At 32.5% G+C, this 27,421-nt stretch overlaps 1 protein-coding gene across 1 annotated transcript; it reads right to left on the bottom strand.

The window, feature by feature from the left end:
* Positions 1 to 23,908: 23,908 nt before the first annotated feature.
* LOC100921468 (olfactory receptor 4K15) lies at positions 23,909 to 24,877 on the bottom strand. The gene has a single exon (XM_003755749.3). The coding sequence runs from the start codon at positions 24,872 to 24,874 to the stop codon at positions 23,909 to 23,911; it is 966 nt and encodes a 321-aa protein (XP_003755797.1). The 5' UTR covers positions 24,875 to 24,877.
* Between the last annotated feature and the right edge of the window lie 2,544 nt (positions 24,878 to 27,421).

Raw genomic sequence — 27,421 nt, 5'->3', positions numbered from 1 at the left:
TAGACAAATTTATTTTTAAAATCAGATATTTACTATTATATAGGCAAAACTTTTACTTCCTTTATTGTATGGGCAGGAAATTCACTTTCAACTAAATAACCATCTCCTGCCTTTATTGTGAGGCTTGTTCTTATATGTCATTTCCACCATCATCCTATTATTCCCTCATAGAACTCAGAGAGCATAATAATTGATTAAGACTTTAATAAGTTCTTTTCTCTGTCTCCAAAATGGTGGATCATTAAAGCCTAGTTTATTAATTTTGCTCTCAAATTCTCTTCCTGACTTAAATTACCAACATCTCATTTTTTTCCTTAGCACTTAAGGGTTTTCAGAATCCTTTTTTTCAAAAACCACCTTATGAAGCAAATAGTATAAGTTATTTTTATCCCTGTTACAAATGGGAAAATTTGGATTCAGAGCAGCTTACTGATTTGCCTGAAGTCACTCAGTATATGGAATAGTCAGTAATTTAATCTAGGTCTTTAGGAGATTACTTTTTTCTAAAGTATCTCTCTGATTTAAAGTAAGGGGCAACTGATGAAGTACAGAATGGATGAAACAAACTTTATGTATCTTTACTGATAAATTCAAAGCACCCAAACATGTTTGCTTCTAATACTCTTGAAAAAGTTAAATCAAACTGAAATTATTTATGTGTGTTTCTACTGCTCAGAAAATTAAAAAAACTATATTTGAAACATTTATTCTTTCTGATGTTCAGAAGATAGAGATAAACCCCATTTCATCATCAAAATGTATTTCTATTCTCCTTGAAGTTAATATCAGAAATAAATAATATTTCCTACCTTCTGATGGCTATGATTTATTAAAGACTAACAAGATTCTTATTCTTTGTTTTGTCTCTGTCCTAATAAAAAATGGCAATCATCATTTGGTCTGCTGAGTCACAGCAAAAAAGGCATCTTTCCTTACATATTCCATAAAAAATCTAGAATGAATGCTGAAATTTTAAGAGAATGCTAAGTATGTTAAATGAATAAACTCTGCCTGGACATTAAAATATTCCCTTAAGGTTTATTCCTACTTGTTAGTTTCTTTTCTGTTCTATTTGCATTAAAGTTCAACTATTTTTATTTTGCCTATATTTTTGATTAGAGAAATCAAAGGCCTAAGTCTAATTTAGATTCCAAGACTATGAAACAGGATTGGACTTCATTGAAGTGATAAATCATATAAACAAATTAAGTGTTTGAGATACATTTCATAACTGACTTTTCACATAATTTTAAGCTAAAACCTCTCCCTCTACCCCTTTTTAACATTTGGTGTCATAATGCCTACTGGTATTTTTAATGGGAGTAAAGCTTATCTATTTCTACATACCAGTTCTGAAGTAGACCCAAAAGTAATAGCCTTAGGAAAGAGAGGACTTCCAAAACCATCATGCTTTGAAATTAATCATATTTTCCACCAATAAAACCCTATTTATATTCTGTTTAGCTAAAATTGAAGATCAGAGAACTAAGCAGTTGTCAGTGACCAATAGGAAAATCTTTGTGGAATAAAGTTATCTTTCTGTGGGAGTTATTAAAACTTTTTTTTTAAATTTTTCCAGGAACTTTTAAAATTGTTGCTTTGTGATTTCAAGAGATGACACATCCACAAGGAATAAAGATCATAAATTTAGATCTAGGAAGTCATAGTCAAGTTCACAAACTGTTATTAAATGCCTACCATATGCCAGTCACTGTGTTAAGCACTGGGAATTAAAAGAAAGCAAAAAAACAAAACAAAACAAAAAAGGTTCTACTTTCAAGGAACTCACAGTCAAATGGCTGAGACAGTATACAAACCATGAAAAAAAGAATATGGAGTATAAATTAAAAATAATCTCAGAGAAAATGCACTACAGTTAAGAAGGAATAGGAAAGTCTTCTTCAGTGGAAGATTTTTAGTTGATGGTTGAAAGAATGAAGGGAAGCCAGAAGGTTTAAATGAGGAAGGAGAGAAGTAGAGACATGGTGGACAGCCAATAAAAATGTCCAGCATGCCTGGTGTGAAAATAATAAGGAAGCCAATGTCATTTGAACATAGAATAAATGTAAGGACCTGATTTTAAAAACCAAGGATATAATGAAGGATATAATGGGGAGGAGGAGAGGGAGGAATTGAGTCATGCAAGACACCTATCTATTAAAATTCAAGAAATAATAAAACAGAGTCAAGGATTGAAAAATGAAAGAAAAAGTCAAATATCTGATAGGTGATAGGTGATCACCTCCCTGATTTCACGATAGTCTTCCAGAAAAAAAAAAGAACAAACAAAAACTTTGTCCTCCCACTGAGGACCAGTCTATCTATTCCCTCCTTTTTTTCCTTTTTTCCTTCCTTCCTCCTTTCTTCCTTCCTCTCTCCTTTCCTTCCTTCCTTCCTTTCTTCCTTCCTTCCTTCCTTTTTTCCATGCTTCCTCCCTTCATTCTTCCCCTCCTTTTTCCTTTCTTTTCTTCCTCCCTTCCTTCCTTCCTTCTTCCCTTCCTTCCTTCCTTCCTTCCTGCCTTCTTTTCTTCCTTCCTTCCTGTCTTCTTTCCTTCCTTCCTCCCTTCTACCTTATAAGAAAAAAAAAAGGAAATACCAAAAGAAAAGGAAAGAAAATGAGCATGAACTAGAAATAGAAAAGAATCTTGACCATAGAAAGCTACTATGGTGACAAGGCAGATGAAATCCAAGAATTAACAGGAGGTGATGAAGCTTCAATGAAGTAAAAGATTTTCAATCATTTTTATTGAAAAAAAATGAGAACTAAAAAGAAATTTTAATTTACAAACACAGAACTCAAGAGAAACATAGAAAGGAAAATAGGTTCAAAATAGATAGTATTTAAAGGTTAAACCGTTTAACTCCTTAGATGGGAAAACAATATCTGTAATTTAAAAAAAAAATAGCATACATTTTCTAGTATATTAAAGCTTTTTATTTTCGTAAAATATAAATAATCTTCAATATTCATCTTTGCAAAATCTTGTGCAAATTTTCCCCTTTCTCTCTCAACCACTTCCTGGGGAGGGGGGGGGTGGCAAGCGGGGAGGGCAAGTAATCCAATGTATGTTAAACATGTGCAATTCTTCTATACATATTTCCGTAATTATCATGTTACACAAGAAAAATCAGATTAAAAAGGAAAAAATGAGAAAGAAAACAAAATGCAAGTAAACAATAACAAAAATAGTTAATGTACTATGTTGTGATTCACACTCAGGCCTCACACTCCTTTCTCTGGATTCATATGGCTCTCTTCATCACAAGACCATTGAAACTGGCCTGAATCACCTTACTGCTGAAAAAACCCACATCCATCAAAATTGATCATTGTATAATCTTTTTTTTTTTTAATTTTGTTTTTTGTTTTGCTGAGGCAATTAGGGTTAAGTGACGTACTCAGGATCACACAGCTAGGCAGCGTTAAGTATCTGAGACCAAATTTGAACTCAGGTTTTCCTGACTTCAGGGCTAATGCTTTCTCCACTATACCAGCTAGCTGCCCCGATCATTGCATAATCTTGCTGTTGCTATGTACAATGATCTCCAGGGTATACTTACTTCACTTAGCATCAGTTCATGTAAGTCTCTATAGGACTCTCTGAAATCATCCTACTGACTATTTCTTATGGAACAATAATATTCCATAACATTCATATACCATAACTCATTCAACTATTCTCCAGCTGATGGGCATCCACTCAGTTTTCAGTTTCTTATCTACAAAAAGGGCTGCCACAAAAATATTTGCATATGTGGGTCCCTTTCCCTTCTTTATGATCTTTTTGGGATATAGGCCCAGTAGGGATCTGGATCAAAGAGTATGAACAGTTTGAAAGCTTTTGTGCATTTTTCCAAATTGCTTTCCAGAATGGTTGAAGGAGTTCACAACTCCATCATTAGTGTCCCAGTTTTCCCATAACCCCTCCTACATTCATCATTATCTTTTCCTGTCATCTTAGCCAATCTGAGAGTTGTTTTTTATTAAAGCTTTTTATTTTCATGACATATACAAAAATAATTTTCAACATTCACCCTTGAAAAACCTCTTATTTCAAATTTTTTCCCTCCTTTCCCCCACTCCTTCTCCTGAATGTAAAATAACCCAATATATGTTAAATATGTGCAATTATTCTATAGATATTTCCATAACTATAATGCTGCACAAGAAAAATAAGATCAAAGAGTTGTCTTAATTTGCATTTCTCTGATCAATAGTGTTTTAGAGCCCCTTTTCATATGACTAGAAATGGTTTCAATTTCTTCATCTGAAAATTATTTATATCCTTTGACCTTTTATCAGTTGGAGAATGGCTTGAATTCTGATAAATGTGAGTCAATTCTCTATATATTTTAGAAATGAGGCCTTAATCAGAACTCTTGAATGCAAAAATTTTCCCCAGTTTATTGTTTACCTTCTAATCTTGTTTGCATTGGTTTTGCTTGTACAAAAAGTTTTAACCGTAAACTTAATATAATCAAAATTATACATTTTGTATTCAATAATGTATTGTAGTTCTTCTTTGGCCACAAATCCCTTCCCTGTCCATAGACTGGAGAGATAAACAATATGTTGTTCTTCTAAATTGATTATAATATCACTTATCATATTTTTACTATATCTTGATAGTGTTCAGTGTTAGATGTGGGTCAATCCCTAATTTCTGCCATAGTAATTTCCAATTTTCCCAGGAGATTTTGTGAAATAGTATGTTCTTATCCCAAAAGCTGGGATGTTTGGGTTTGTCAAACACCAGATTGCTATAGTTATTGGCTATTTTGTCCTGTGATCCTAATCTATTCCACCAACAATCTATTCCACTGAACAACAACAACTCTTAGCCAATATCAAAGGGTTTTGATGACTGCTGCTTTATAATATAGTTTTAGGTCTGGTACAGTTAGGACACCTTCATTTGCATTTTTTCATTAATTTCCTTAAAATTCTTGACCATTTGTTCTTCCAGATGAACTTTGTTTTTTTTTAGCTCTGTAAAATAATTTCTTGGGAATTTGATTGGTAAGGCACTGAATAAGTAGACTAATTTATGTAATATTTTCATTTTTATTATATTAACTCAGCCTATCCATGAGCACTTGTCACTTTTCCAATTCATTAGACATGACTTTGTGTCCAAAGTGTTTTGGAACTGTATTTATATAGTTCCTGCCTTTCCCTTGGAAGGTAGACTCCCAAATATTTTACATTGTTTACAATTATTTAAAATGAAATTTCTCTTTATATTTCTTACAACTGGATTTTGTTGGTAACATATAAAAATGCTTATCATTTATGTGGATTTATTTTGTATCCTGCAACTTTGCTAAAGTTATACATTTTTTAGTTGATCCTCTAGGATTCTCTAAGTATAACATTATATCATCTACAAAGAGTGATAATTTAGTTTTCTCATTGCCTACTCTAATTCTGTTAATTTCTTTTTCTTCTCTTATTGCCAAAGCATTTCTAATACAATATTGAATAGTAATGGTCACAGAGAACAACTTTGATTCACCCCAATCTTATTAAGAATAATTCTAGTTTATCCCATATGATTGCTAGTTGATGGTTTTAAATAGATACTACTGATCATTTTAAGGAAAAGTACATTTATTCCTATACTCTCTAGTATTTTTAATAGGAATAGGTGTTGGGTTTTGTCAAATGCTTTTTCTGCATCTATTGCGATAATCATATGATTTTTGTTAGGTAAGTTACTGATATAGTCAATTATGCTAATAGGTTTTTTTTTTTAAGTATTGAACCAGCCCTGCATTTCTGGTATAAATCCTACTTGGTGTTGCCCTGGAGATGACTTTTTGTAATCTCTTTATTAATATTTTATTTAAGATTTCTGATCAATATTCATTATGAAAATGTGTCCATAATTTTCTTTCTCTGTATTGACCCTACTGGGTTTCAGTATCTCCACAATATCTGTATCATAAAAGGAATTTGGTAGGACTCCTTCTTTCCCTAATTTTTTTCAAGTAATTTGCATACTATTGAAACTGGTTCAGTATCAACATGGTATTTGTATCATAAAAAGAATTTGGTAGGAGTCCTTTCCCTATTTTTTCAAATAGTTCCCATAGTATTGAAATTAATTGTTCTTTAAATGTTTGGTAGAATTCCCATGCAAATCCTTATGGGGCTGGTGATTTTTTTCTTCAGGAGTTGATTGATAGCTTATTCAATTTCTTTTCTAAAATAGGACTAATTTATTTCATCTTCTGTTAATCTGAGTGATCTATATTTTTGTAAGTATTCATCCATTTCATTTAGATTATCAGATAAACTGATATATAGTTAGGCAAAATACATCTTAATTATTGCTCTAATTTCCTCTCCATTGGTGCAAAGTTCTCCTTTTTCATTTTTGATACTAACAATTTGATTTTCTCCCTTCCTTTTCCTAATCAAATTAACTAAAGGTTTATCTATTTTGTTGGTTTTGCATAAAATCAACTCTTAGTTTTGTTTATTAATTCAATAGTTTTCTTATTTTCTATTTTAATAATATCCTCTTTAATTATCAGAATTTCAAATTTGGTATTTAATAAGGTTTTTTTAATTTGTTCTTTTTCTAGCTTTTTAAATTGAAAGCTCAATTCATTGATTTCTTTCTCTATTTTATTCAAGTAAACATCTAGAGATATAAAATTTCCCCTAATTACCTCTTTGGCTGCATCCCACAAATTTTGTTTTGTTGTCTTATTATTGTTATTCTCTTGGATGAAATTATTGAGCGTTCTATGATTTGTTGTATATGTCATGAAAATAAAAAGCTTTAATAAAAAAACAACTCTCAGATTGGCTAAGATGACAGGAAAAGATAATGATGAATGTAGGAGGGGTTATGGGAAAACTGGGACATTAATGATGGAGTTGTGAACTCCTTCAACCATTGTCTAATTCTTTTTGCATTTCTCTTAACTTCTTCTCTAAGGATTTGGATGCTATAGCATATGGTGCATATATGTTTAGTTTTGATATTGCTTCATTATATATGGTACCCTTTAGCAAGGCATAGTTTCCTTTTTTATCTCTTTTAATTAAATATACTTTTGCTTTTGCATGATCTGAAATTAGGATTAGCATCCCTGCTTTTTTTTTATTTCAGATGAAATATAATAGATTCTGCTCCAGTCTTTTATCTTTACTCTGTAGATATAACTCTACTTTAAATATGTTTCTTGTAAACAACATATTGTAGGATTCTGGCTTTTAATTTAGTCTGCTATTCACTTCTGTTTTATGGGAGAGTTCACCTCATTCACATTCATAGTTAAAAAATTAGTAACTATTTTTTCCACCATCTTATTTTTCCCAATTACATTTTTCTCTTTCCTTTTCCCCTTTCTGTCTCCCCAGTATTTTTCTTCAGACTACTACCTCTCTCAAACAGCCCTCCCCATTTATAACCCCTCCTCTTACTTTTATTTTTTCCCTTTCTACTTTTGTTTTCCTTTATATTATCCTTCTTTCCTTTCCCCTTTCCCTTACCACTTCCCTATAGGGTAAGACAAGTTTCTCTATGAAGCTAAATATATCTGGTACTTTCTCTTTAAGCCAAATCTGATGAGAGTATGATTCACACAATGGTCATTCTCTCCTTTCCTCCCTCAAGTGTAATAAGTCATTTTTGCCTCTTTGTGAGACGTAATTTACCCAATTTTAACTCTCTTCTCCTCTTTTTCTGGTATATTCCCCTTTCCATATCTAGTTTTTTTTTATATCAACACAATAAAATGAAATTATACCTGCATCATTTATGCATACCCATAACAGAGATACAGTTTTCAAGAATTAAATATACTATCATCTGATTTAAACCAGTTCCAATGATCTTGTGATGAAGAGAGCTATATACACCCAGAGAAAGGACTGCAGGAACTTAAAGTGGTTCACAACATAGTATTTTTATTCTTTTGTTGTTGTTTGCTTGAATTTTATTTTCTTATTTTTTTCTGGTTTGATTTGATTTTTCTTGTGCAGCAAAATAATTGCATGAATATGTATGCATATATTGGATTTAACATTTATTTCTACTATGTTTAACATATATTGGACTACTTGCCATCTAAAGGAGAAGATAGCGGAAGGTGGGGGAGAATTGAAACACAAGGTTTTACAAGGGTTAATGTTGAAGAGTTATCCATGCATATCCTTTGAAAAATAAAAAGCTTTAATAATAAATAAATATACCATCTTCTCATATAGGAATTTAAACTTTTTAACTTTTAAAAGAAAGTTATTTTTTTCTTTCTTTTTTGCCTTTTTATACTTCTTTTGAGTTATGTATTTGAAGATCAAATTTTCTGTTCAGTTCTAGTCTTTTCATCAGAAATAAATGAAATTCACCTGTTCCTTTGAATGTCCATTTTTTTTCCCTGAAAGATAATGCTCAATGTTGCTGGATAGTTTATTCTTAGCTGTAATCCAAGTACCTCTGCCTTTTGGAATATCAGATTCCAGGACCTTTAGTCCTTTAAAGTGGAAGCTGCTAGGTCCTGGGTAAGCCTGATTGTGGCTCCTAGATATTAGAATTATTTCTTTCTGGCTGCTTGTAATATTTTTTCCTTGATCTGGTAATTCTGAAATTCAGGTATGATATTCCTTGAAGTTTTCATTTTGGAGTCTCTTTCAGGAGATGATTCATGAATTATTTCAACATCTATTTTATCCTCTGGCTCTAGGACACCAAGGCAGTTTTCTTTGATGGCTTCCTCAAAGATGATGTCTAGGCTCTCTTTTTTTCATCATGGTTTTCTGATATTCCAATAATTTTTAGATTGTCTCTCATAGATCTATTTTCAATATCAATTGTTTTTTCCCAATAAGGTATTTTATATTTTCTTCTGTTTTTTCACTTTTTTGGTTTTGTTTGATTGATTCTTGAAGTCTCTTTGTGTCATTCACTTCCATTTATTGAATTCTAATTTTTAGTGATTTATTTTCTTCAATTAGATTTTTTATTTCCTTTTGCATTTGGCCAATTGAACTTTTAAATGAGATGGTTTTTTCATTGGATTTTTTTTTCCCATTTCACCAATTCTGTTTTTCAATGAGTTGGTTTCTTTTTAAAATCTATTTTGTAAGGAGTAATATGCCTTTCCCCATTCCATCAAATCTATTTTGTAAAAAGTTATATGATTTTTCCATTTAACTAAATTTATTTTTAAGGAATTTTCTTCAGATAATTTCTGTGTTTCCTTTTCCAAACTCTTTTGCAAAGTTTTCATTTCTTTTCCTCATTTTTCTGTCACTGTAGTAGCTTTCTATTGTCAAGATTCTTTTCTGTTTCTTGCTAATTTTCTTTCCTTTTCTTTTTGCATTTCTTCTTTTATGACTTTTAAGGTTGAGCTCTACTCCTCTTGTAGAGGAGGCGCTGACCCAAGTTTCCTGCTCTAAGTCTTGGCTTTGACCATAGGGACCTGCTGTGTTTAGTGTTTTCTTCCCAGTAAGAGGAGCTTTACCTGCTCTTTCTAGGAAACAGCATTGTTGTCCAGAATTTGCCTTCTGAGCTGGTATTTGACGTTGCTCCCCACCCCTCATTTGTTCTGTTACTGAGGCATGGTCATAGGTTTTAGTTGCAGATCTGCTTTGTTTCAGAGCCTCTCAATGGCTTTTTCACACTCTTTCTGAGTTGGGCTGAACACTAATTTGACCTCAGTGAGACTGACCTTTCTTGAAGTCCTTCCAATCTATCTTATATTGGAGAGTGGTTTCATTCCATCAGACTCTGTTCAGAGGCTTGGTTTCATGTGATTTTGAAGGAATGTGTTTGTGTTTAAGCTGGAAGAGCTTAAACAGCTCAAGATGGCTTTTAGTCTTGTATCTTAGCTCCACCTCATGGAATTAAGTGTTTCTATATGTTACCAACAAAATCCAGCAAGAAAAAAATAGAAAGAGACATTCCATCTAAATAACAATAAATGGACTTCTGGGAGCCAAAATGTCAGAGTAGGAAATAAATTACCATAACCTCCCATTATTCACCTCTGAATAAATATAAAATAGCATGCCAAAACAAAGATGGGAACAGCATAACAAGCAAAAAGAAAGGGTAAAAGAATCATTTTAAGCAAAGAACCTTGGAATGTCAATAAGGAAGGTCTGTCTCAGAAAGATGCAGTTATGTCAAATTGTAGAGGGCCTTGAAAAGAAAAAAAAGTTTCAATTATTTTTGGTAGATAAAAAGAGTTTCTTAATAGATGAATCTTGTCATTGCTCTGGTAAAGGAGAAGGAAATTAAGAGAAAAGAGAAGTAAGGAAGATAGAAGAATCAAGGTTAGGACTTTCAGATGGAAGAGAGTGAGTGAATGATGGTGCTATTGACAAAAATAACAAAATCATACTGAGGAATATGTTCAGAAACAAGGATTAGCAACTTGATTTTACACTTGTTGAGTCTGGGGTAACAGTGGGACATCCAGGAGTCCTGGTATATATCTATTTTCAAAATGAAGATTTCCATCATAGAAGGAAGTTCAGGGTGGAAAGCTAGAATGATGTTGTTGGTATCAATATGATCATTCAAATCTTGGAAGAGAATCAGATTTTCAAAAAAGACTATGTAAAGGGAAAACATCAGACAACTGAACAGAAAAGATCAGAGAGTTAGGGAACATCTATATTAAGGGGTCAGTAAGAAGAGGACGTCATGAAGGAGGCAAAGAAGAAATGTTTGCAAAATGCAGCTTACAGGTATATTGGTGACACTGTAGATAAAGAGCTGAAACTCAGGAAGAACTGAGTTTAAAACCAGGCTTATATAGTTATCATTTTTATGAATAAGAGTAAAACATAGCTTGGATTCAGAAAAAAAAAATCTGAGTTCAATTCTAGATTCATGACATTTTTAAGGGTTTGAATCTGGACTTACTTCCCCTCTGACTATATCAATATCCTAATGTTTAAAATAGATATATTAATAATGTGTGCCATACATGATAGAGAATAAAATGAGACAAGAGAAGGAAAGTGTGTTCTCTTGAGACCAAGGAGGACAGTATCAAAAGTCATGAGAATGAAAAAAGAGAGAAAAAAATTATTGAATTTGACACTTAGGACATTGTTGGGGTTTTCGGAGAAGAAAGTCAGTCTTTTAGATTACATCTATACACATGGTATCAGAACCAAATTTTATAAACAGCATCCACTCTCTGCTATGTTATGAAGACCAAAGACAGGATGAAATATAAATTTATGGACTGAAGTTATTGAATCTTAGGTGGTAATTCAGTTATTCCATGAGTATATATTCCCATAATTAATAAAATTCCTAAACATTTTATTTTGGGGATATTTCTTTAATCAAAACCATTTAACTAATTCCATTTCTATAGGAGTTTATATATATATATATATATATATATATATATATATATATATATTATTTCTATAGGAATTTAAGGTTTTACTTTCACAAAACATTCTTAGGAAGTAAAAAGTATAAATATTTTTATTCCTATTATTCAGATGAGACCTTTGCAATGAGTCAGATAATTAAGTTTTCAATATAGTATTCAACCCAGGTTCTCCTATTGCAGAACTATTGCATTTTCTGTAGTACATGCTGTGTTTTATATTTCCAGTTAGGTCAAAGTACAACTGACTGGCCTAATAACTCTCAAAGCCCATCTGTTAGCTTTTGGTATGAGGATAGACTAACAGCTTGCCTTCCTAGAAATTTGGTTATTCTGATGCACATATATATCAGGCATCAAAATTGTCAAAGCCCAGAGATTTAGGTTTCTGACTCTTATGGCGCTACCTTATTGGGAATGAAAGTGCAGCAAATATTTGACTTATCTCAAACCCCAGGATAGAAAGAAACTGCTTTTCTGTAAAATGGTTCTTACATAAAATCATTTTAGTTTGTCTTAATTTGCATCATACTGTATATAAACAGGAGCAAGAAGTGCTTAGAGAGAGCAAGAATGTTGATGACCTAATTCCCATCCTAATATATTCATTTCCCTGCTCAGACTAGAATATGACAGGGCAGAAAAGTGTATGAAGCAGTGTGTTATGATGGATAGATTGATTTCTGGACTTAAAACTCAAATCCCAACTCAACACTTAATAGCTATATATGACTATGTATAGATATAATCCCTCTAAAAATCTGTTGACTGTATGATATCCATATCTACTTCACAGAGTTGTTGTAAGTTCTAAATGAGAAAAATATGGAAAACATCTTTTAAAAATAAGTTCTGTATAAACATTAATAGTTATTGTTGTTATTGATATTGTCTATTTGTTGTTGCTATTGTTAATCTGCCCTCTCAATTTTGGAATACGGGAGACTAGACTTCAGTTTTAGTACCCAGTGTCATGAAAGGATTTACAGAAAGATCAAAGGGTTTACAAGTTAAATACTCAGAAACAAAAAAGTTCTCCAATTTGAATATTAAATTATTAGATCTTTATCAGATGGTGATAAGGAACAATCAAGAGAAAAGGTCATGATGGGAGAGAAGATCAAGGAAAGACTCTGATGTGGCCTTCAAATGTCTAAACATGTCAGAAAAAAAGGGAAAGTGGAGGTAAAATGAGGGAAATTACATATCATGAAGAGGCAAAGAAAACCTATTATAATTGAGTGGAAGAAGGGAGGGGAATGAGCATTGTGTGAATCTTACATCATCAGATTTGGCTCAAAGACAAAATATTAGACATATTTGGTTTTCCAGAGAAACTTCTCTCACCCTTATAGGAAAGTGGGAAGGGAATATGAATGAGGTGAACTGTCCCATAAATCAGAAGCAGATAGCAGACTAGATTAAAAGCCAGAACACTACAATATATTGTTTACAAGAAACATATTTAAATCAGAGTGATAACTACAGAATAAAGGTAAAAGGCCAAAGCAGAATCTATTCTGGTTTTGGGGAAGTAAAAAAAAGCAGGGGTAGCCATCCTGATCTCAGATCAAGCAAAAGCAAAAATTGATCTAATTAAAAGAGATAAGGAAGGAAAAATTCCAAACATAATCATGTTGCATATCACTTCATATATTTGAATAATGAGGATAATAAGAAAAAATTATGATCAATAATAGATGGAATTTTTAAAAATCTAAATGCATTTTTGTGAGATAGCATAATAAAGTGGGCAGAAAGTTGGCCACAAAGTACAGAGTTTACATCTCCACTCACCCATCCCCATAATATACTGTCTATGTGAACTGGAAAGTTATGTGATCTCTCATCTCTAGACATAGAAAATACTGACTTGCATTAGTAGAAAGAATTTCCTCACTTGGGAGTTCCAAATACTAATGAAATCACAAATTTAACTGAATCCTTAAATATTATTTTATATGAACTATGATAATGGATACACTTTTTTTTTTTCTGCTGAGGCAATTGGGGTTAAATGACTTGCCCAGAGTCACCTGGTTAGGAAGTATTAAGAGTATGAAGTCAGATTTGAACTCAAGTCCTCCTGACTTCAGGGCCAGTGCTCTATCCACTATGTCATCTAGTTGCCGTTGTACACTAACATTTAATAACAGCAAATAGTATAGAATATTTCAGTTTAGAGAAAATTTATTTAATTTTATTTAAATTTATTTAAAACTAGAAAATACAGATGTTATTGTTCAATTATTTAATCAAGACTTATTTTCAATTTGGACTAAAATTTCTTAAATACTATTATTGTGGCTCATCATATTGTGGTATGAAGTAAAGGCTATACTGGTCTACCAACAGATCACAAGCTTTGGCATTTCTTACCTAATTTAAAAAGCTTTAGAAAACCAATCTTACAATGATTATGTGTCAATTATCCTATTACTAGATAAATTAAAAGAGCCTGTCACCCACCAGGCAATAAATTTGTTTGTATGGTGATTGCTTCTTATTTGTTTACCACAGGAATTTTTGAAGAGTATTTAATAAGTCACAAAAAACATGTAACGCTATGTTGGAGGAAGTAACCATAACAAGGAAGTCATAACTCTTTTACTACTGAGATCATCATGAAAAAAGTCAAATAACCTTTTCAACTTTAATTTCTTCTTCTGTAAAATGAAGCTATTAAAAATCCAATAACTTTCGTTTCTATTCTAATGCTTTTTGTAGTTTGTAGTCATGAAAGTATAATATCTTTGGTTACAAGGGATTGAAACACTGTATCTCTTTGAGATTAAGCTTCCATCATTCTAATACTATTTGTAGTTTGTAGTCATGAAAGTATCTATAATATCTTTGGTTAGAAGAGATTGAAACATTACATTTCTTTGGGATTAAGTTTCCTCATTTGTAAAATGTGGGAAGGCAAAACAGTTGGATTCTAAAGTCCTGTCCACCACTGAACCAATGTATTATAATCCGGTGACTCTAGATATTATTTTTTCAACTTCTTTCCCAATGTTAATATCCCCTCTTCAAATATCCATGAGAAGTGACCATAGAATCATAGATTTAGAGCTATAAGACATTTAGAGACTGTTCATTTTATTCTTTTTTATTTTATTTTATTTTATTGATGAGGAAACTTAAATTGAGAGAAAGTAAATGACTTGTCCAATATCTCACATGAAATAAGTGACTAAGGAGTTATTTGAAAATGTTTTTACTGACTCTTAAACCAGTAATTTTTTTCTATCTGCTTCTCTAAAATAATGAAGTATATTTATCAGAACAATCTTTCCCTAGAAAAATGTAGATTCTGTAGGCTAAAATTGTTCTACATTTTAAAAAAATGAATTTAACCTTTAGAAAATAATCAACACTGGAAGAAATAGTGATATGAATTGTACTGTGGAGGAGCATGGGTTTCATTTATGTGTCCTTCAACTGGTAATTTCATCTCTCAATGTTAAAAAGTACCTACCTTTAAGTTTCAGAGCTTGACTCCTCAAAAATCATGGTCATGGTGAATAGGCAGTATTAATAGTTGTCGCAGAATTCTTGTCAGTCAAGGTGACAGAGTAAAGTCAAGAGATTCCTGTATTTCTACTGACCATTATGGAGAATTTAGTGTCAGGTGATTTAGTCATTGAGCTCTTGGCAGTTAAATCACAAGGGGACTCATTTTTTTAATTGCTTTTTAGCCACATGCTTTCCTCAGCAAGATCTGAATATATTGTCTAGCACCTGGGAGAGAAGAGAAGGCAAGGAACTGAGAAAATGGAGAAAAAGAACAACGGTTATGGCAGTGGACATCATCCTGATTCTTATTAAGAAAGGGCATATTGGTGCTTTCCTCTCTGCTACTATGTCTGTTGACAGGTTAAGGCTTTGATATAGTTGGATAGAGATTACAACCAGGAGTCCACTTTCTGATATTCTCTTCCTTACCCAAATGAAAAACTGAGACAGTGAAAGCATTATTTCTCTGGAACTCATCTAAGTGAGGGGAAAAATGGAAATAAAGTACATAAGAAAGTAGGATAGTTTATAATCTGCCTCATAGAAGTTCTGTGGTAAATCCTCATTCAACCCAATTCTGTCTCTTAGAGACTGCCTTAGATTGTTATCAAGTAACTTTGCACAAAGCAGGTAATCAACTTTTAACACTGGCATAACCAGAACAGAATTACAGGCAAATTTTTCATAATAAAAATAATATAAAAATTAGAAATAGCACATGAAGGATAGAAAGTCTATGAGAGAGTCTGATTCTTTTTGTACAGCAAAATAAGAGTTTGGTCATGTATACTTATTGTGTATCTAATTTATAATTTAATATATTTAACATCTACTGGTCATCCTGCCATCTGGGGGAGGAGGTAGGGGGTAAGAGGTGAAAAATTGGAATAAGAGGTTTGGCAATTGTTAATGATGTAAAGTTACCCATACATATAACCTGTAAATAAAAGGCTATTAAATAAAAAAAAATTTTTAAAATAAGAAAGTCTATGAGAGTTGAAGGCTGGAGTTTTGGATTCAAATCTAGAATCAAAAGCTTACATAATAACTTTGAGACTAAGTTGCTTGATCTCTGAAATGGGCATGACAAAGTAGGTATTATGTACTTGAGATTATGAATTTAAAATCTGAAAGAGACTTCAGAGGTTATGTAGTTTGACAATTTTAATTTCCCAGATAAGGGAATTAAGCTTTAAGTGAAGGGATATATTCAAAGTCAATTATATAATTAGGCAGTGACAATGATTTGTAGGGAGAAAAATAACCAAAAAAACCCAACAACACTCATTCTGAATTGGTAGAACTTGAATTTGAATCAGCTCTGCTTCTGACTATCTATATAATCACAGGGAAATTGGTTCATTTCTCTGGGCATCAGGTTAATTATCCTAAAGTGAGAGTGTTAGAGAATTTCAAAGGTCACTACTTGTTGCAGATATTTTTGACTTGGCTCAGATCTGTCAGTTCCAAAGCCAGAGTTCTCTCTTCTTCCATTTAAAGAATGTGCTTTACCTGGAAAGGCTTATATGAACTGATTGGAAATGAAATGAGTAGAACCAAGTAACAAAAAGATTATGTAATGATCAACTGTGTTGTATTTGGCTCTTTTCAACAAGGTGACTCAGACTAATTCCAACAGACTTGTGATGGAAAGAGCAATCCTCATCCAGAAAGAGAACTATGGAGACTAAATATGGATGAAACATAGTATTTTAATCTTGGTCATTGTTGTTGTTTTTTTGTTTTTTTCTTTCTCAATTTTTTCCCTCCTGATCTGATTTTTTTATATACAGCATGACCAATACGGAAATATGTTTAAAAGAATTGTACATGTTTAACCTATCTTAGATTGTTTGCTATTTTGAGGAGGGGAAAAGGAAGAAAAGGGAGAAAAGCTTAGAACATAAGGTTTTGCAAAGGTGAATGTTGAAATCTATCTTCACACATATTTGAAAAAATAAAATCCTAGTAATATAAAAAGTACTTTACAAAACCTCAGAAGACTATATAAATGTGAACTATAATTTTAAGAAAAGGTTAAATTATGTTGAAGAAAACAGGAAAATGCATAGTGTCATTAAAACATATTTCCATTTTTTAAAAATTTTAACCCTTTAAAAAGCTTTAGATAACTGAAAAAAAAATCAATAAGAATGTTTTCAGTGAACTAAGATCTCCTAATTTCCTTATCCTTCAGGTGAATATGTAGGAAAAAGAGAAACAGATTTAGGATAAAAAGGCATGGATGAGTCTCTGCCACTCTGGCAAAGTCACAACTTTGTGAACTTCTCTTTGCTTTTTGAATTAACAATTATGATAATAATATCAAGAAGTTTCTTTAAAGTGCATTAAGTTTTTCAAAGTACATTACATGCATTATCTCTTTTCATAATTGCAATGCCCTTATGATATATATATGGGCTCAATAATTATAGCTTCCATTCACACAAAACAAGAAGTTTGCAATGAAAACGCTTTACAAATAATATATCTTATTTTATTCTCATAACACTACTGAGAGTCAGATACTTTTGTTAGTCACATTTTACCATTATGGAAGCTTAATTAAAGATTAAATAACTTAGCCAAACTGAGATGAGTGATTAGTGTCTTAGACAGGATTTAAATTCAGATCTTCCTGTCTCCAGATCCATACTCTATGGTCCATGCCACTTCTTCTTCCAAGATTGCATGAAGAAAGTGATTTGCAAAACTTGAAACTTTATTTAAACATGAGCTATTAATAATGATAGTGATAGCTGGGTCTAAATCTCAAAAAAGATCATAAAAGAGGCAAAAAGACCCATCTGTGCAAAATGTTTGTGGCAACCCTTTTTGTAGTGGTAAGACACTGCCAACTGAGTGGATATCCATCAATTGGGTAATGGATAAATAAGCTATGGTACATGAATGTTATGGAATATTATTGTTCTATAAGAAATAATGAGAAAGCTAATTTTGGAGAGACCTGGTGAAATGATGCTAAGTGAAGTGAGCAGAACCAAGAGAACATTGTACAAAGTAACAACAAAATTTTGTGATGATCAACTGTGATGAACTTGGCTCTTTTCAACAATGAAATGATTCGGGTCAATTCCAATAAACTTGTGATAGAGCCATCTACTTTCAGAAAAGATACTGTGGGGACTAAATGTCAATCACAACATAGATTTTTCATTTTTTTTTTGTTTGCTTGCATTTTCCCCCAGTTTTTTCTTTTTTTATTTGATTTTTCTCGTGCAGCATGATAAATGTAGAAATATGTATAGAATAATTGCATAGCTTAATTTATATTTGATTACTTTCTGTCTAGAGTAAGGGGTGGGAGAAAGGGAGGAAATTGGAATACAAGATTTTGTTAGGGTGAATGTTGAAAACTATGCATGTATTTTGAAAATAAAAAGCTATTATTTAAAAATAATACATGTATTTATAAAAATAAAATAATATTAAAGTAAACTTTAAAATAATGAATGTATTATTTCTAAAAAAGATGACTTAAGGAAGAAGTGAACAAATCTTTTATGATATGGTATCTGCTAATAAGCAGTGTCACAAAATAGATCCTGAACACAACTCTATTAGGATAATTCCAAATACATTTTCTTTTTTTAGGAAAATCTATGATTGAATTTTCAGTGTTAAACTAATGTAGTTTTTTTTTTATTAAAATAGCACTGGGCTTGTAATTTTACTAATATTGGGAAATCCCAATGAGGTAATTTCTAGAACCAATCTTAAACTTGGAATTGTGGGATTAGCAGAGATGACAAAAGTCATCTACTTAATACTCTTAGAAAGTTCTCTAAGGTAGTGAGGGGTTATATGGCTTGCATATTATCATCCAGCTAGTATATCTCAGTGATATATATAGACCTCAAATTTTATGACTTTTAGGCCAGCTCTGTTGTTTCCTTTCTTCCAGTTATTTAAAGAATGATATAAGAAAGAGAATCAATGCAATGTGACATGGCATGATGTATAGAATTGGTTTCAGAGCCAGGAAGAGCTGGTTTCAAGTCCCATCTTTGACACATACACACTATGTGACTCAGAGCTATATCCTGTTTATGTTTACTCTTTTGTTTACTACTTTCAGGTTTTTGTTTACCCTTTCCTTAATTTCCACATAGCTTTGAAGTCAGCTGAACTTTCCTCCACCATCCTGAACTCATATAGTATTTCATTCCAATCCTTCATGTCATATTTGTTATGAAATATTATATAATAGAGTTGTTAATGTGTATTATCTCCCCTTCCCTCATTAGACTATAAGCTGTATGGAGACAGGAGTAGCATCCCATCTAAGGTAACAAAATGGAACACGCAGTAAATGCTTAATATATTTGAATTTAATTCTGAGACCAACAATTCACATAAATACTAATCCCTTACGTCCAATAAATTTTAATTCAATTATAATTTACCAACAACTGACATTATGTTTGACACAATGGCAGTCCCTTGTGTACTATAGCTTCAAGAACCTGGATAATTTTATGATAATGATAGTTCATGAGGTGAATCAGGCTAATTCCAGTAGACTTATGAATAGCCATCTGCATCCTGAGGGAGGACTGTGGGGAATGAATGTGGATCACAGCATAGTATTTTCATCTTTTTAGTTGTAATTTCCTTTCATTTTCTTCATTTTTTTTCCTTTTTGATCTGGTTTTTCTTGTGCAACATGAAAGATGTAGAGGTATGTATAGAAGAGTTGCACGTGTTTAAAATTTATTGGATTGCTTGTTGTCTAGGGGAGGGAGTTCAGGGAGAGAAGGAAGAAAGATTTGGAATGCAGGATTTTGCAAAGGGGATGTTGAAGACTATCCATATATTTTGAAAATAAAAAACTATTATTTTAAAAATAAAATAAAATGCCAAAAATGTAAATAAGCAAAGTAGAATAAAGAAAACAAAAATAACATAAGAAACAATAAAAAATAAAGTTAAGGAAGTTGATGTGATATTAAAACATGAAGTGTGGAATCAGAAGGCTGAGTTCAAATTGAGGATACAAAAATCATAAGCAATGAGAATAAGCCAACTAATCTGTCCAAACCTCTGTCCTCTCCTGAATAAAATGGGAGTTATGATATTTTTACTTTCCATTTTCTGGTGTAGTATGGAGAGTGCTTTGTATTCCTTATACTGTTATATCAATGTTAGCAGTCATTCTTGAATCTAGTTTCTATCACTAAGCTAGTCTAGGTGACCCAAAGTAAGTCAATTGATGTATTTTTGACTAGTAAGCTTTAAAGAGAGCTAAGTTACTTTTCTGAGACAGTTTTAGACATAGTTCTAGGCCCAGTTATGCAAGATGGCTGTATGCAAACAATTTGCTAAACTTAGATGGTAGTATTTGAGAACTGAAATGACCTTAGAGATCAATTAATGTGTCACTGTACAAATAAGGTCACTGAGACCTAAAGACCCTGTGCCTTCCCACAGTCACATACATAATGGCCAGAATTATAATTCAAGATACCTGACTCCAAATGTAGTGCAACATAACTGTTGCCAACCTTTTATTAGTATAAAAACACATTTTTACCATAAAAAACTTATTAAAGACTATGTAATAATAGTTGTACCATTTATATCTATTGGAGGAGAAAGCATAGGATAACAAAAAATCTTTCATAAACTAATGTATATCATTTAATTTTATTAATTTATTATCAGTATGTATTAATATCAATTATTTATATATGTGCCTTATTTATCTGTTTAAATACATTTTTATATTTATGTCATTTATTTTGATTTAACATTTAAATGAATTTTATTTTATAAATCAACAGCACCTGCATACATTTGAATAATAATAAACATGTATATGATAGGAATTCTTTAATCAGCTTGTAAACTGTTCAGATCACATTCTGTAATGTCTAAATAAAGATAAAACTGTGGAGTTTGTTGTGCAAATGGATTTAGAGATTTCCTGCAATAAGTTGCTGCTACTCTCACCCTGAATTGAAAGACCAGAGATTGAAAAGTGTTGCACTATACTATTCTATCTCCTTATTAGACATGTTACGTCTTCTCCATTTCAACATTCTTTGATTTCGAGAAATAATGGGGAGAGGATGCTGGGACCAGAGCTTGATCTTTTTTCAATCACCAAGATAATTAGTGAACACCTTCACAATGAAGTGATGATTCCCAAGAATCTTCTCTATCTTTATCAAGCATCATGTTAAATTCCTTTTTTCTAGTGTTACTAACTTGGTTGGCTACAACAATAACTTAGCTATCTAAAATAATTTGCTAAGGTCTCTAAAACTATACTTGTGAAAAAATGGTAAAATTTACTCTAGATTCTATAACAATGTGTTCTTTCTCATTTTTTCTTTGATGAATTCTTTCCTATAAAGACACACACACACACACACACACACACACACACACACACTGGCATACTCCTAAAGCGATACTGAAACAGAATATTTTGTTGGAATGGCATGCTTTTCTCTAAATTTCCTTTTTTCTACTGCTGTATGAGGGGGTTCAAGGAAGACAACCATTTTTTTGAGGACATTCTAAAATGTCCTCATCAGAGATATTCATTTACCTTTGGTAACCACCTAGTACTCAACTTTCTCTGCAGCTCCAAGAAGCAGTAGGAAGTGGTCATACCTTGATAAAACCATCTCTACAGACAGGATAAACCAGGATGAGAGTAACAAACAGGCCTCAAAACTATTGGTGAGTAAAAAGGATGTCTATCCCAAATACGTGAAGACTTTTGTCTGGTAGAATAGATGAAAAAGAACAATTTGTTCCAAAGGTCATGAAAGGGTCTGAAGCAGCTGCTGTGAAGTATTTAGAGCTTGGTCAGACATCAAAGATACAAAATTCATCACCTGAAACTCAGGTCATCACCAATCACCTTGACTTATGTCTTACTACTGGCCTTCAATGATTCTAGAAGAGAAGGTAAGACTTTGTGGAACTTTGCTTCAATTAATCCAATTCACTTGAATCAATATATCCCCTTATAATATCATAGTCCTCCTTAAAATGAAGAAGGAACAGCAAAAATGGGTTAAGTAAATAAAGTTAACTTGTTTCATATTCTCATTGGGAAGTATTTTTTTTTAAATGGGCATTCCATGGACACCATTTTAATAGATATGCAAGCGGCATCACTTGATGAAAACCATCATCAGCAAGTTTTTTAGTTCTTTAGTTTATAGTATGAGATATAATTCAAATAGATTAATCTCAGTGCCAGACTGTACTTCAGTAATAAAATCTGAGAACTGAGAAATTTCTAAAATAGATGTGGTAGTTCATTCATTTCAAATCTCCTAAAATCCCATATCTCTTGAAGATAAATTCATTGTGCTCAATCTCTCTTATTCTCTCTCTGGCATACCAATAAAATTCTCCCCATGAATACATGTACATATAGGGATCTGCCCACTCACATGCAGACACACATACAGAGTTTCTTCTTTTTTTAAATTACTGGAAACATCTAAACAATTCTTGAGTGGCCAAGCTATTCCAAGGTAACTCAGGATTTGGATGTGTGTGTGTGTGTGTGTGTGTGTGTGTGTGTGTGTGATTTTAATAAAAGAGTTGCTTTGGAAATTTGACAATTGGTTATCTAGATAAAGTGGGAATAATGATTATTATAATGAATTATCAAAACTAATTTCAGCTCTGTACTTCAGTTGTTGAAAACTCCCAAGGTCAGGGTTAGCTCAAAGTTTAACTATGAAAAAAATGACATTTGTCATCTCCTGACCCACTGCCTCCTTTCTATACCTCTTCCTTCCTTCTGATTTAATTTCCTTATCGCCATTTAGGAATTCATTACCTCTTTTTTTTAAAAAAAATCATAATTGCCCTAAGATTGCCCTGATTTTTTTTAAAATCATAATTGCCCTAAGAAAGATTCTGATTTATAAATTAACAAGGAGATTTTGGACCAATATTTAACCTCTCTTGGGGCATAGCATTTGTACTCTATTCATTATTTTTAATTGTAGAATGGAAGTTTTAGGCAGTTTTAATTAATTTCAGTTCAATATGCATTTGTTAAGTGATTACTCTGTGCAAGGATCATATGATTCTATGGTCCATACCCCTAGCTCTGAAGATGAACACTTTATATTTTATGCTCCAGACAATAGCTCACAAAACTATTTTTCCCCCTCCTTGGTAGAACTCTGATATAATCAGAGATAGGCATAAGTAAATAGTTTAGAAAAGTAAATGCATGTACTCTCTATTTTTGGTCTTTTTTATCATGCACATATCTATTCAGTGTAGCATTTCAGGGAAATGGTCAAGTAGGGCCATACCCATTCAGGCCACCCAACAGAATGTATTATTAACTCTTTTTTATAGTTGTCGAAGCCAAGATTCACAGAAATTAAATTATATAGCTAGTATATAGCGGAAATACAATAGAAATTTGACTACAGGATTAAGAGATGGAAAGTAGAAATCATCTAGTTTAATGTCCTCCTTTGCATATGAGGGAATTGATACTGAAGACATGGGAAAAGGAAAAAACTTGCCCAATTTGAAAGAGTTACTAAATAGCAGATCCATTACTCAGACCTTGATTTTTATAATGGTAAAAGCCAGAGATTTTTCTACATCAAATAGCCTCTTGAACACAAATCCACTGTACCTTTCTCCCCCCACTACACCATGAATCTACCTACTAGCTACATATACTTATTTTAATGTAGATACCTTCCATAGAGACATATTTTGCCCTTAAATTTTATAACTGTTTTCATTATATTTAGAATCCATTGTAAAAATTGACAAGATTCAAGGGAAAGGGAAGAAAATGTCAACTACTACATTGTACTTTTTTGGTTTGTCATCACCATATAATCCTATTTGAACAAGTCTTGCAACAACTTCTCTATTCTTGACTTTTGACACAAGGAATTCAAGATTTTGGCATTAACAATACAGTTGTCTTTAATCAGAGGTTATAGAAAATAGCTTAGAAAGGGCATAGATTGGGGGGAAGCTACTTGGGTTACAAGAATAAGACATTTCTTATTATAGCAGATACTTGACCAGGCTTTAGGTATCGGCTCTTTAATTTGGACATGGCTGCCTTCACTTCTTTGTTCCTTAGGGTATAAATAACTGGATTTAATATGGGAGTGAAGATGGTATAAAACACTGCAAGAACTTTGTCCACTGAGTAGCTGCTGAAAGGCCACACATAGATGAAAATGCATGGCCCAAAGAATAATGTGACCACAGTGATATGGGCAGTCAATGTAGAACGTGCCTTTGCCATACTAGCTGATGAGCGATTGCGTACTGTAATGAGTATGACTGTATAAGAAATAACCAGGAGGAGAAAGGAGCTCATGGAGAGAAAACCACTGTCTGCAACAATAAGTAAGCTGACAACATATGTGTCTATACAAGCAAGTTTGGTCACCAGAGGGAGGTCACAGAAAAAGCTGTCCACCTTATTGGGACCACAGAAGGGCAAGTTGACTGTAAATGCCAGCTGGCTAGTTGTGTGTATGAAGCCAACACACCAGGAAATGATGACTAGAATGATACAAACACGCCGACTCATGATGGTCATATAGTGGAGAGGTTTACATATGGCAACATAGCGATCATAGGCCATGGACACAAGAAGTACCATTTCACTCCCAGTGAAAAGGTGAACAAAGAAAATCTGAGCCAGACAAGCCTCAAAGGAGATAGTCTTCTGCTCCACAAGGAAGTCTGCAATCATTTTAGGGGTGGCAAAAGAGGCCACACAGACATCTATAAAAGAGAGGTTTGCAAGTAAAAAATACATGGGAGAGTGAAGACGTGGATCTGAAGTCACAGTGAGGATGATAAGGAAGTTCCCCATCACAATAGCAAGATAGAGCATTGAAAACACAACAAAAAAGAGAGGTTGGAGCTCTGGGGATTCAGAGAGTCCCAACAAGATGAATTCAGATACTCGAGAGTGATTCGTCTTGTTCATTGACTTGGATTGAAAGAAATGTTTTTCGGATATCTGGAAGAAAAATAGCAGAGATCAATGAATGGAACTAGATTGTGGCAGGGTTTTAAAATTTCTCTTACTGCTGAGAAATCCTGAAACTCTGCTTCTTATTATTCAAACAAAGCACATTTATTCCCATCTTGGTCTTCATAAAGAAGACTGAACTACCATAAGGGTTACCTTAGCCTGCACCTAACAGAGTTCAAAGCCTGTTCTGACAACCAAGACCCAACTAGAATATCAAAACTTCTTCATAAATATCATAGAATTAGGAAATTTATCACATAAACTCACTGTGATAGCCATCAATCTTCTATAAAAGAAAATATTTTAAATGTATTTTTATTTTATTAAATATTTCCCAATCACATGTAAAAACATTTAATATTCATTTTAAGCAATCTGGATTCCAAAATTTCCTTCTCCCATTCCTTAGGAAAGCAAGTAATATGTTTATATATAAAGTAGTATAAAGCATATTTCCATATTATTCACATTTCAAATAAACCACATTAAGAAACAAGAAAAATAAAGAATGTTTTTAAAAAAAAAAGTATGCTTCAATCTGCGCTAAAGTTTATCAATTCTCTGGAGGTAGAGAGCATTTTTCATCATGGATCCATTGGAATTGTTTTGGATCATTGTCATGATCAGAATAACTATCTTTCATAGCTGAGTTTCTTTACAATATTGCTGTTGGGCAACTAGGTGGCACAGTGGCTAGAGCACCAGCCTTGAAGTCAGGAGGACCTGAGTTCAAATCTGATCTCAGACACAACACTTTTAGACTGGGTGACCTTGGGCAAATCACTTAACCCCAATTGCCTCAGCAATATTGTATGTTTGCTAACTATTAGTTGGAACTATCAGTTCTTTCTCTGGTAGTAGTTTTTCCTCATAAGTCCTTCAGAGTTGTTTTGGGTCACTGCTGAGAATAACTAAATCATTCATAGGTGATCATGTTATAATATTGCTGTAATTTTACACAAAGTACATGCCACTTTTCATCAGCTTCTTTAAGTCTTTCAAGGTCTTTTTTTTCCTAAGAGTCTTTTTTCTACTCATCATTTCTTATCCCACAATAATATTCCATCATAATCACATACCACAATTTGTTCAGCCATTACCCAGTTGATGGGTATCTCCCTAATTTCCAATTTTTTTGCCACTAGAAAAGATCAGCTATAAGTATCTTTGTGCATATAAACCCCTTTTTCTTTTTTGTTTTTGTTCTTATCTAATTTACTATACATTCCTAGTAATGATATTTCTTGGTCATGGGATATACATAATAGCATTATGGGTACAGTTGCAATTTTCTGTAGAAGATGGCTGAATCAGGTCACAATACTATCAACAATGCAGTAACCTCTTATTTTTCCCACATCCCCTTTAATAGTTTTCATTTTCCTTTTCTGTCCTATCACACAATCTAATAAGTATGAAATAGTACCTCCTAACTCTTTTAATTGGCATTTCTCAAATAAATAGCCATGTAGAGCATTTTTCATATAGCTGTAGATAGATTTGAATATTTAACCTGAATCATATCCTTTAATCATTTATCAATTGGGAAATAGCTCTTCTTTTTGTGAATTTGACTAAATTGCTATATGTTTGAGAAATGAGGATTTTGTCAAAGAAATTTGTTTTAAAATTTTTTAATAGTAATAGTTGTTATTTGTACTTTCCTCCATCATATTTTCTCCATTTATTCAATTTTCAATCTTCTTTTATCCTGTCCCTCCTCAAAAGTGTTTTGTTTTTTACTATTCCTTCTTCTGAACTTCTATTACCACCCTTCTCTTATTCCTTTTCTCTCCTACTTTCCTGTAGGGTTAAGATATATTTCTATACCCAATTGAAAATATACCTAATTCTCTATTTCAACCAGTTTTGATGAGAAGAAGATTCATTCAACCCTCCTCACTTTCATTCTCTTCTCCTACAGTGAATAAGCTTTTTCTTGCTTCTTTTATGTGAGATGATTTATCCCATACTACTTTTCTCTTTCCTTTTCTCCTGGTACATTCTTTTGTCATCCCCATAATTTTATTTTTTAGTTATAATTTCTTCATATTCAACTCAAATCTGTGCCATTTGTCTATATACTCCTTCTAACTGACCTAATAATGGGAAAGATCTTATGAGTTACAAGTACCACCTTCCCATGTGGGAATGTAAATCATTTAACACTATTAACTCCTTTAATAACTTTTTCCTGTTTGACCCCTTTATACTACTCTTCAGTCTTTATTTGAAAGTTTTTTCATCAGGAATATTTACAATTCCTCTATTTCACTGATGTTTTTTTTTTTCTCCTGAAGGCCAATACTCCATTTTGATAGGTAAGTGGCTCTTGGTTGTAATTCCAGTTCCTTTGCCCTCCAGAATGTCATAGTCTGAGCCCTTGAATCCTTTAAGATAGAAGCTGCTAAATCTAGTGTTATCCTGACTGTGGCTCCACAATACTTGGATTGTTTCCTTTTGACTACTTGCAATATTTTATCCTTGACATGTGGATTC

The sequence above is a fragment of the Sarcophilus harrisii genome, chromosome 2 (genome assembly GCF_902635505.1).
Source record: "Sarcophilus harrisii chromosome 2, mSarHar1.11, whole genome shotgun sequence".
Classification (NCBI taxonomy): Eukaryota; Metazoa; Chordata; class Mammalia; order Dasyuromorphia; family Dasyuridae; genus Sarcophilus; species Sarcophilus harrisii.
The sequence above is the reverse complement of the archived record's forward strand: the minus strand, read 5'-3'. Positions and strand labels throughout refer to the sequence as shown.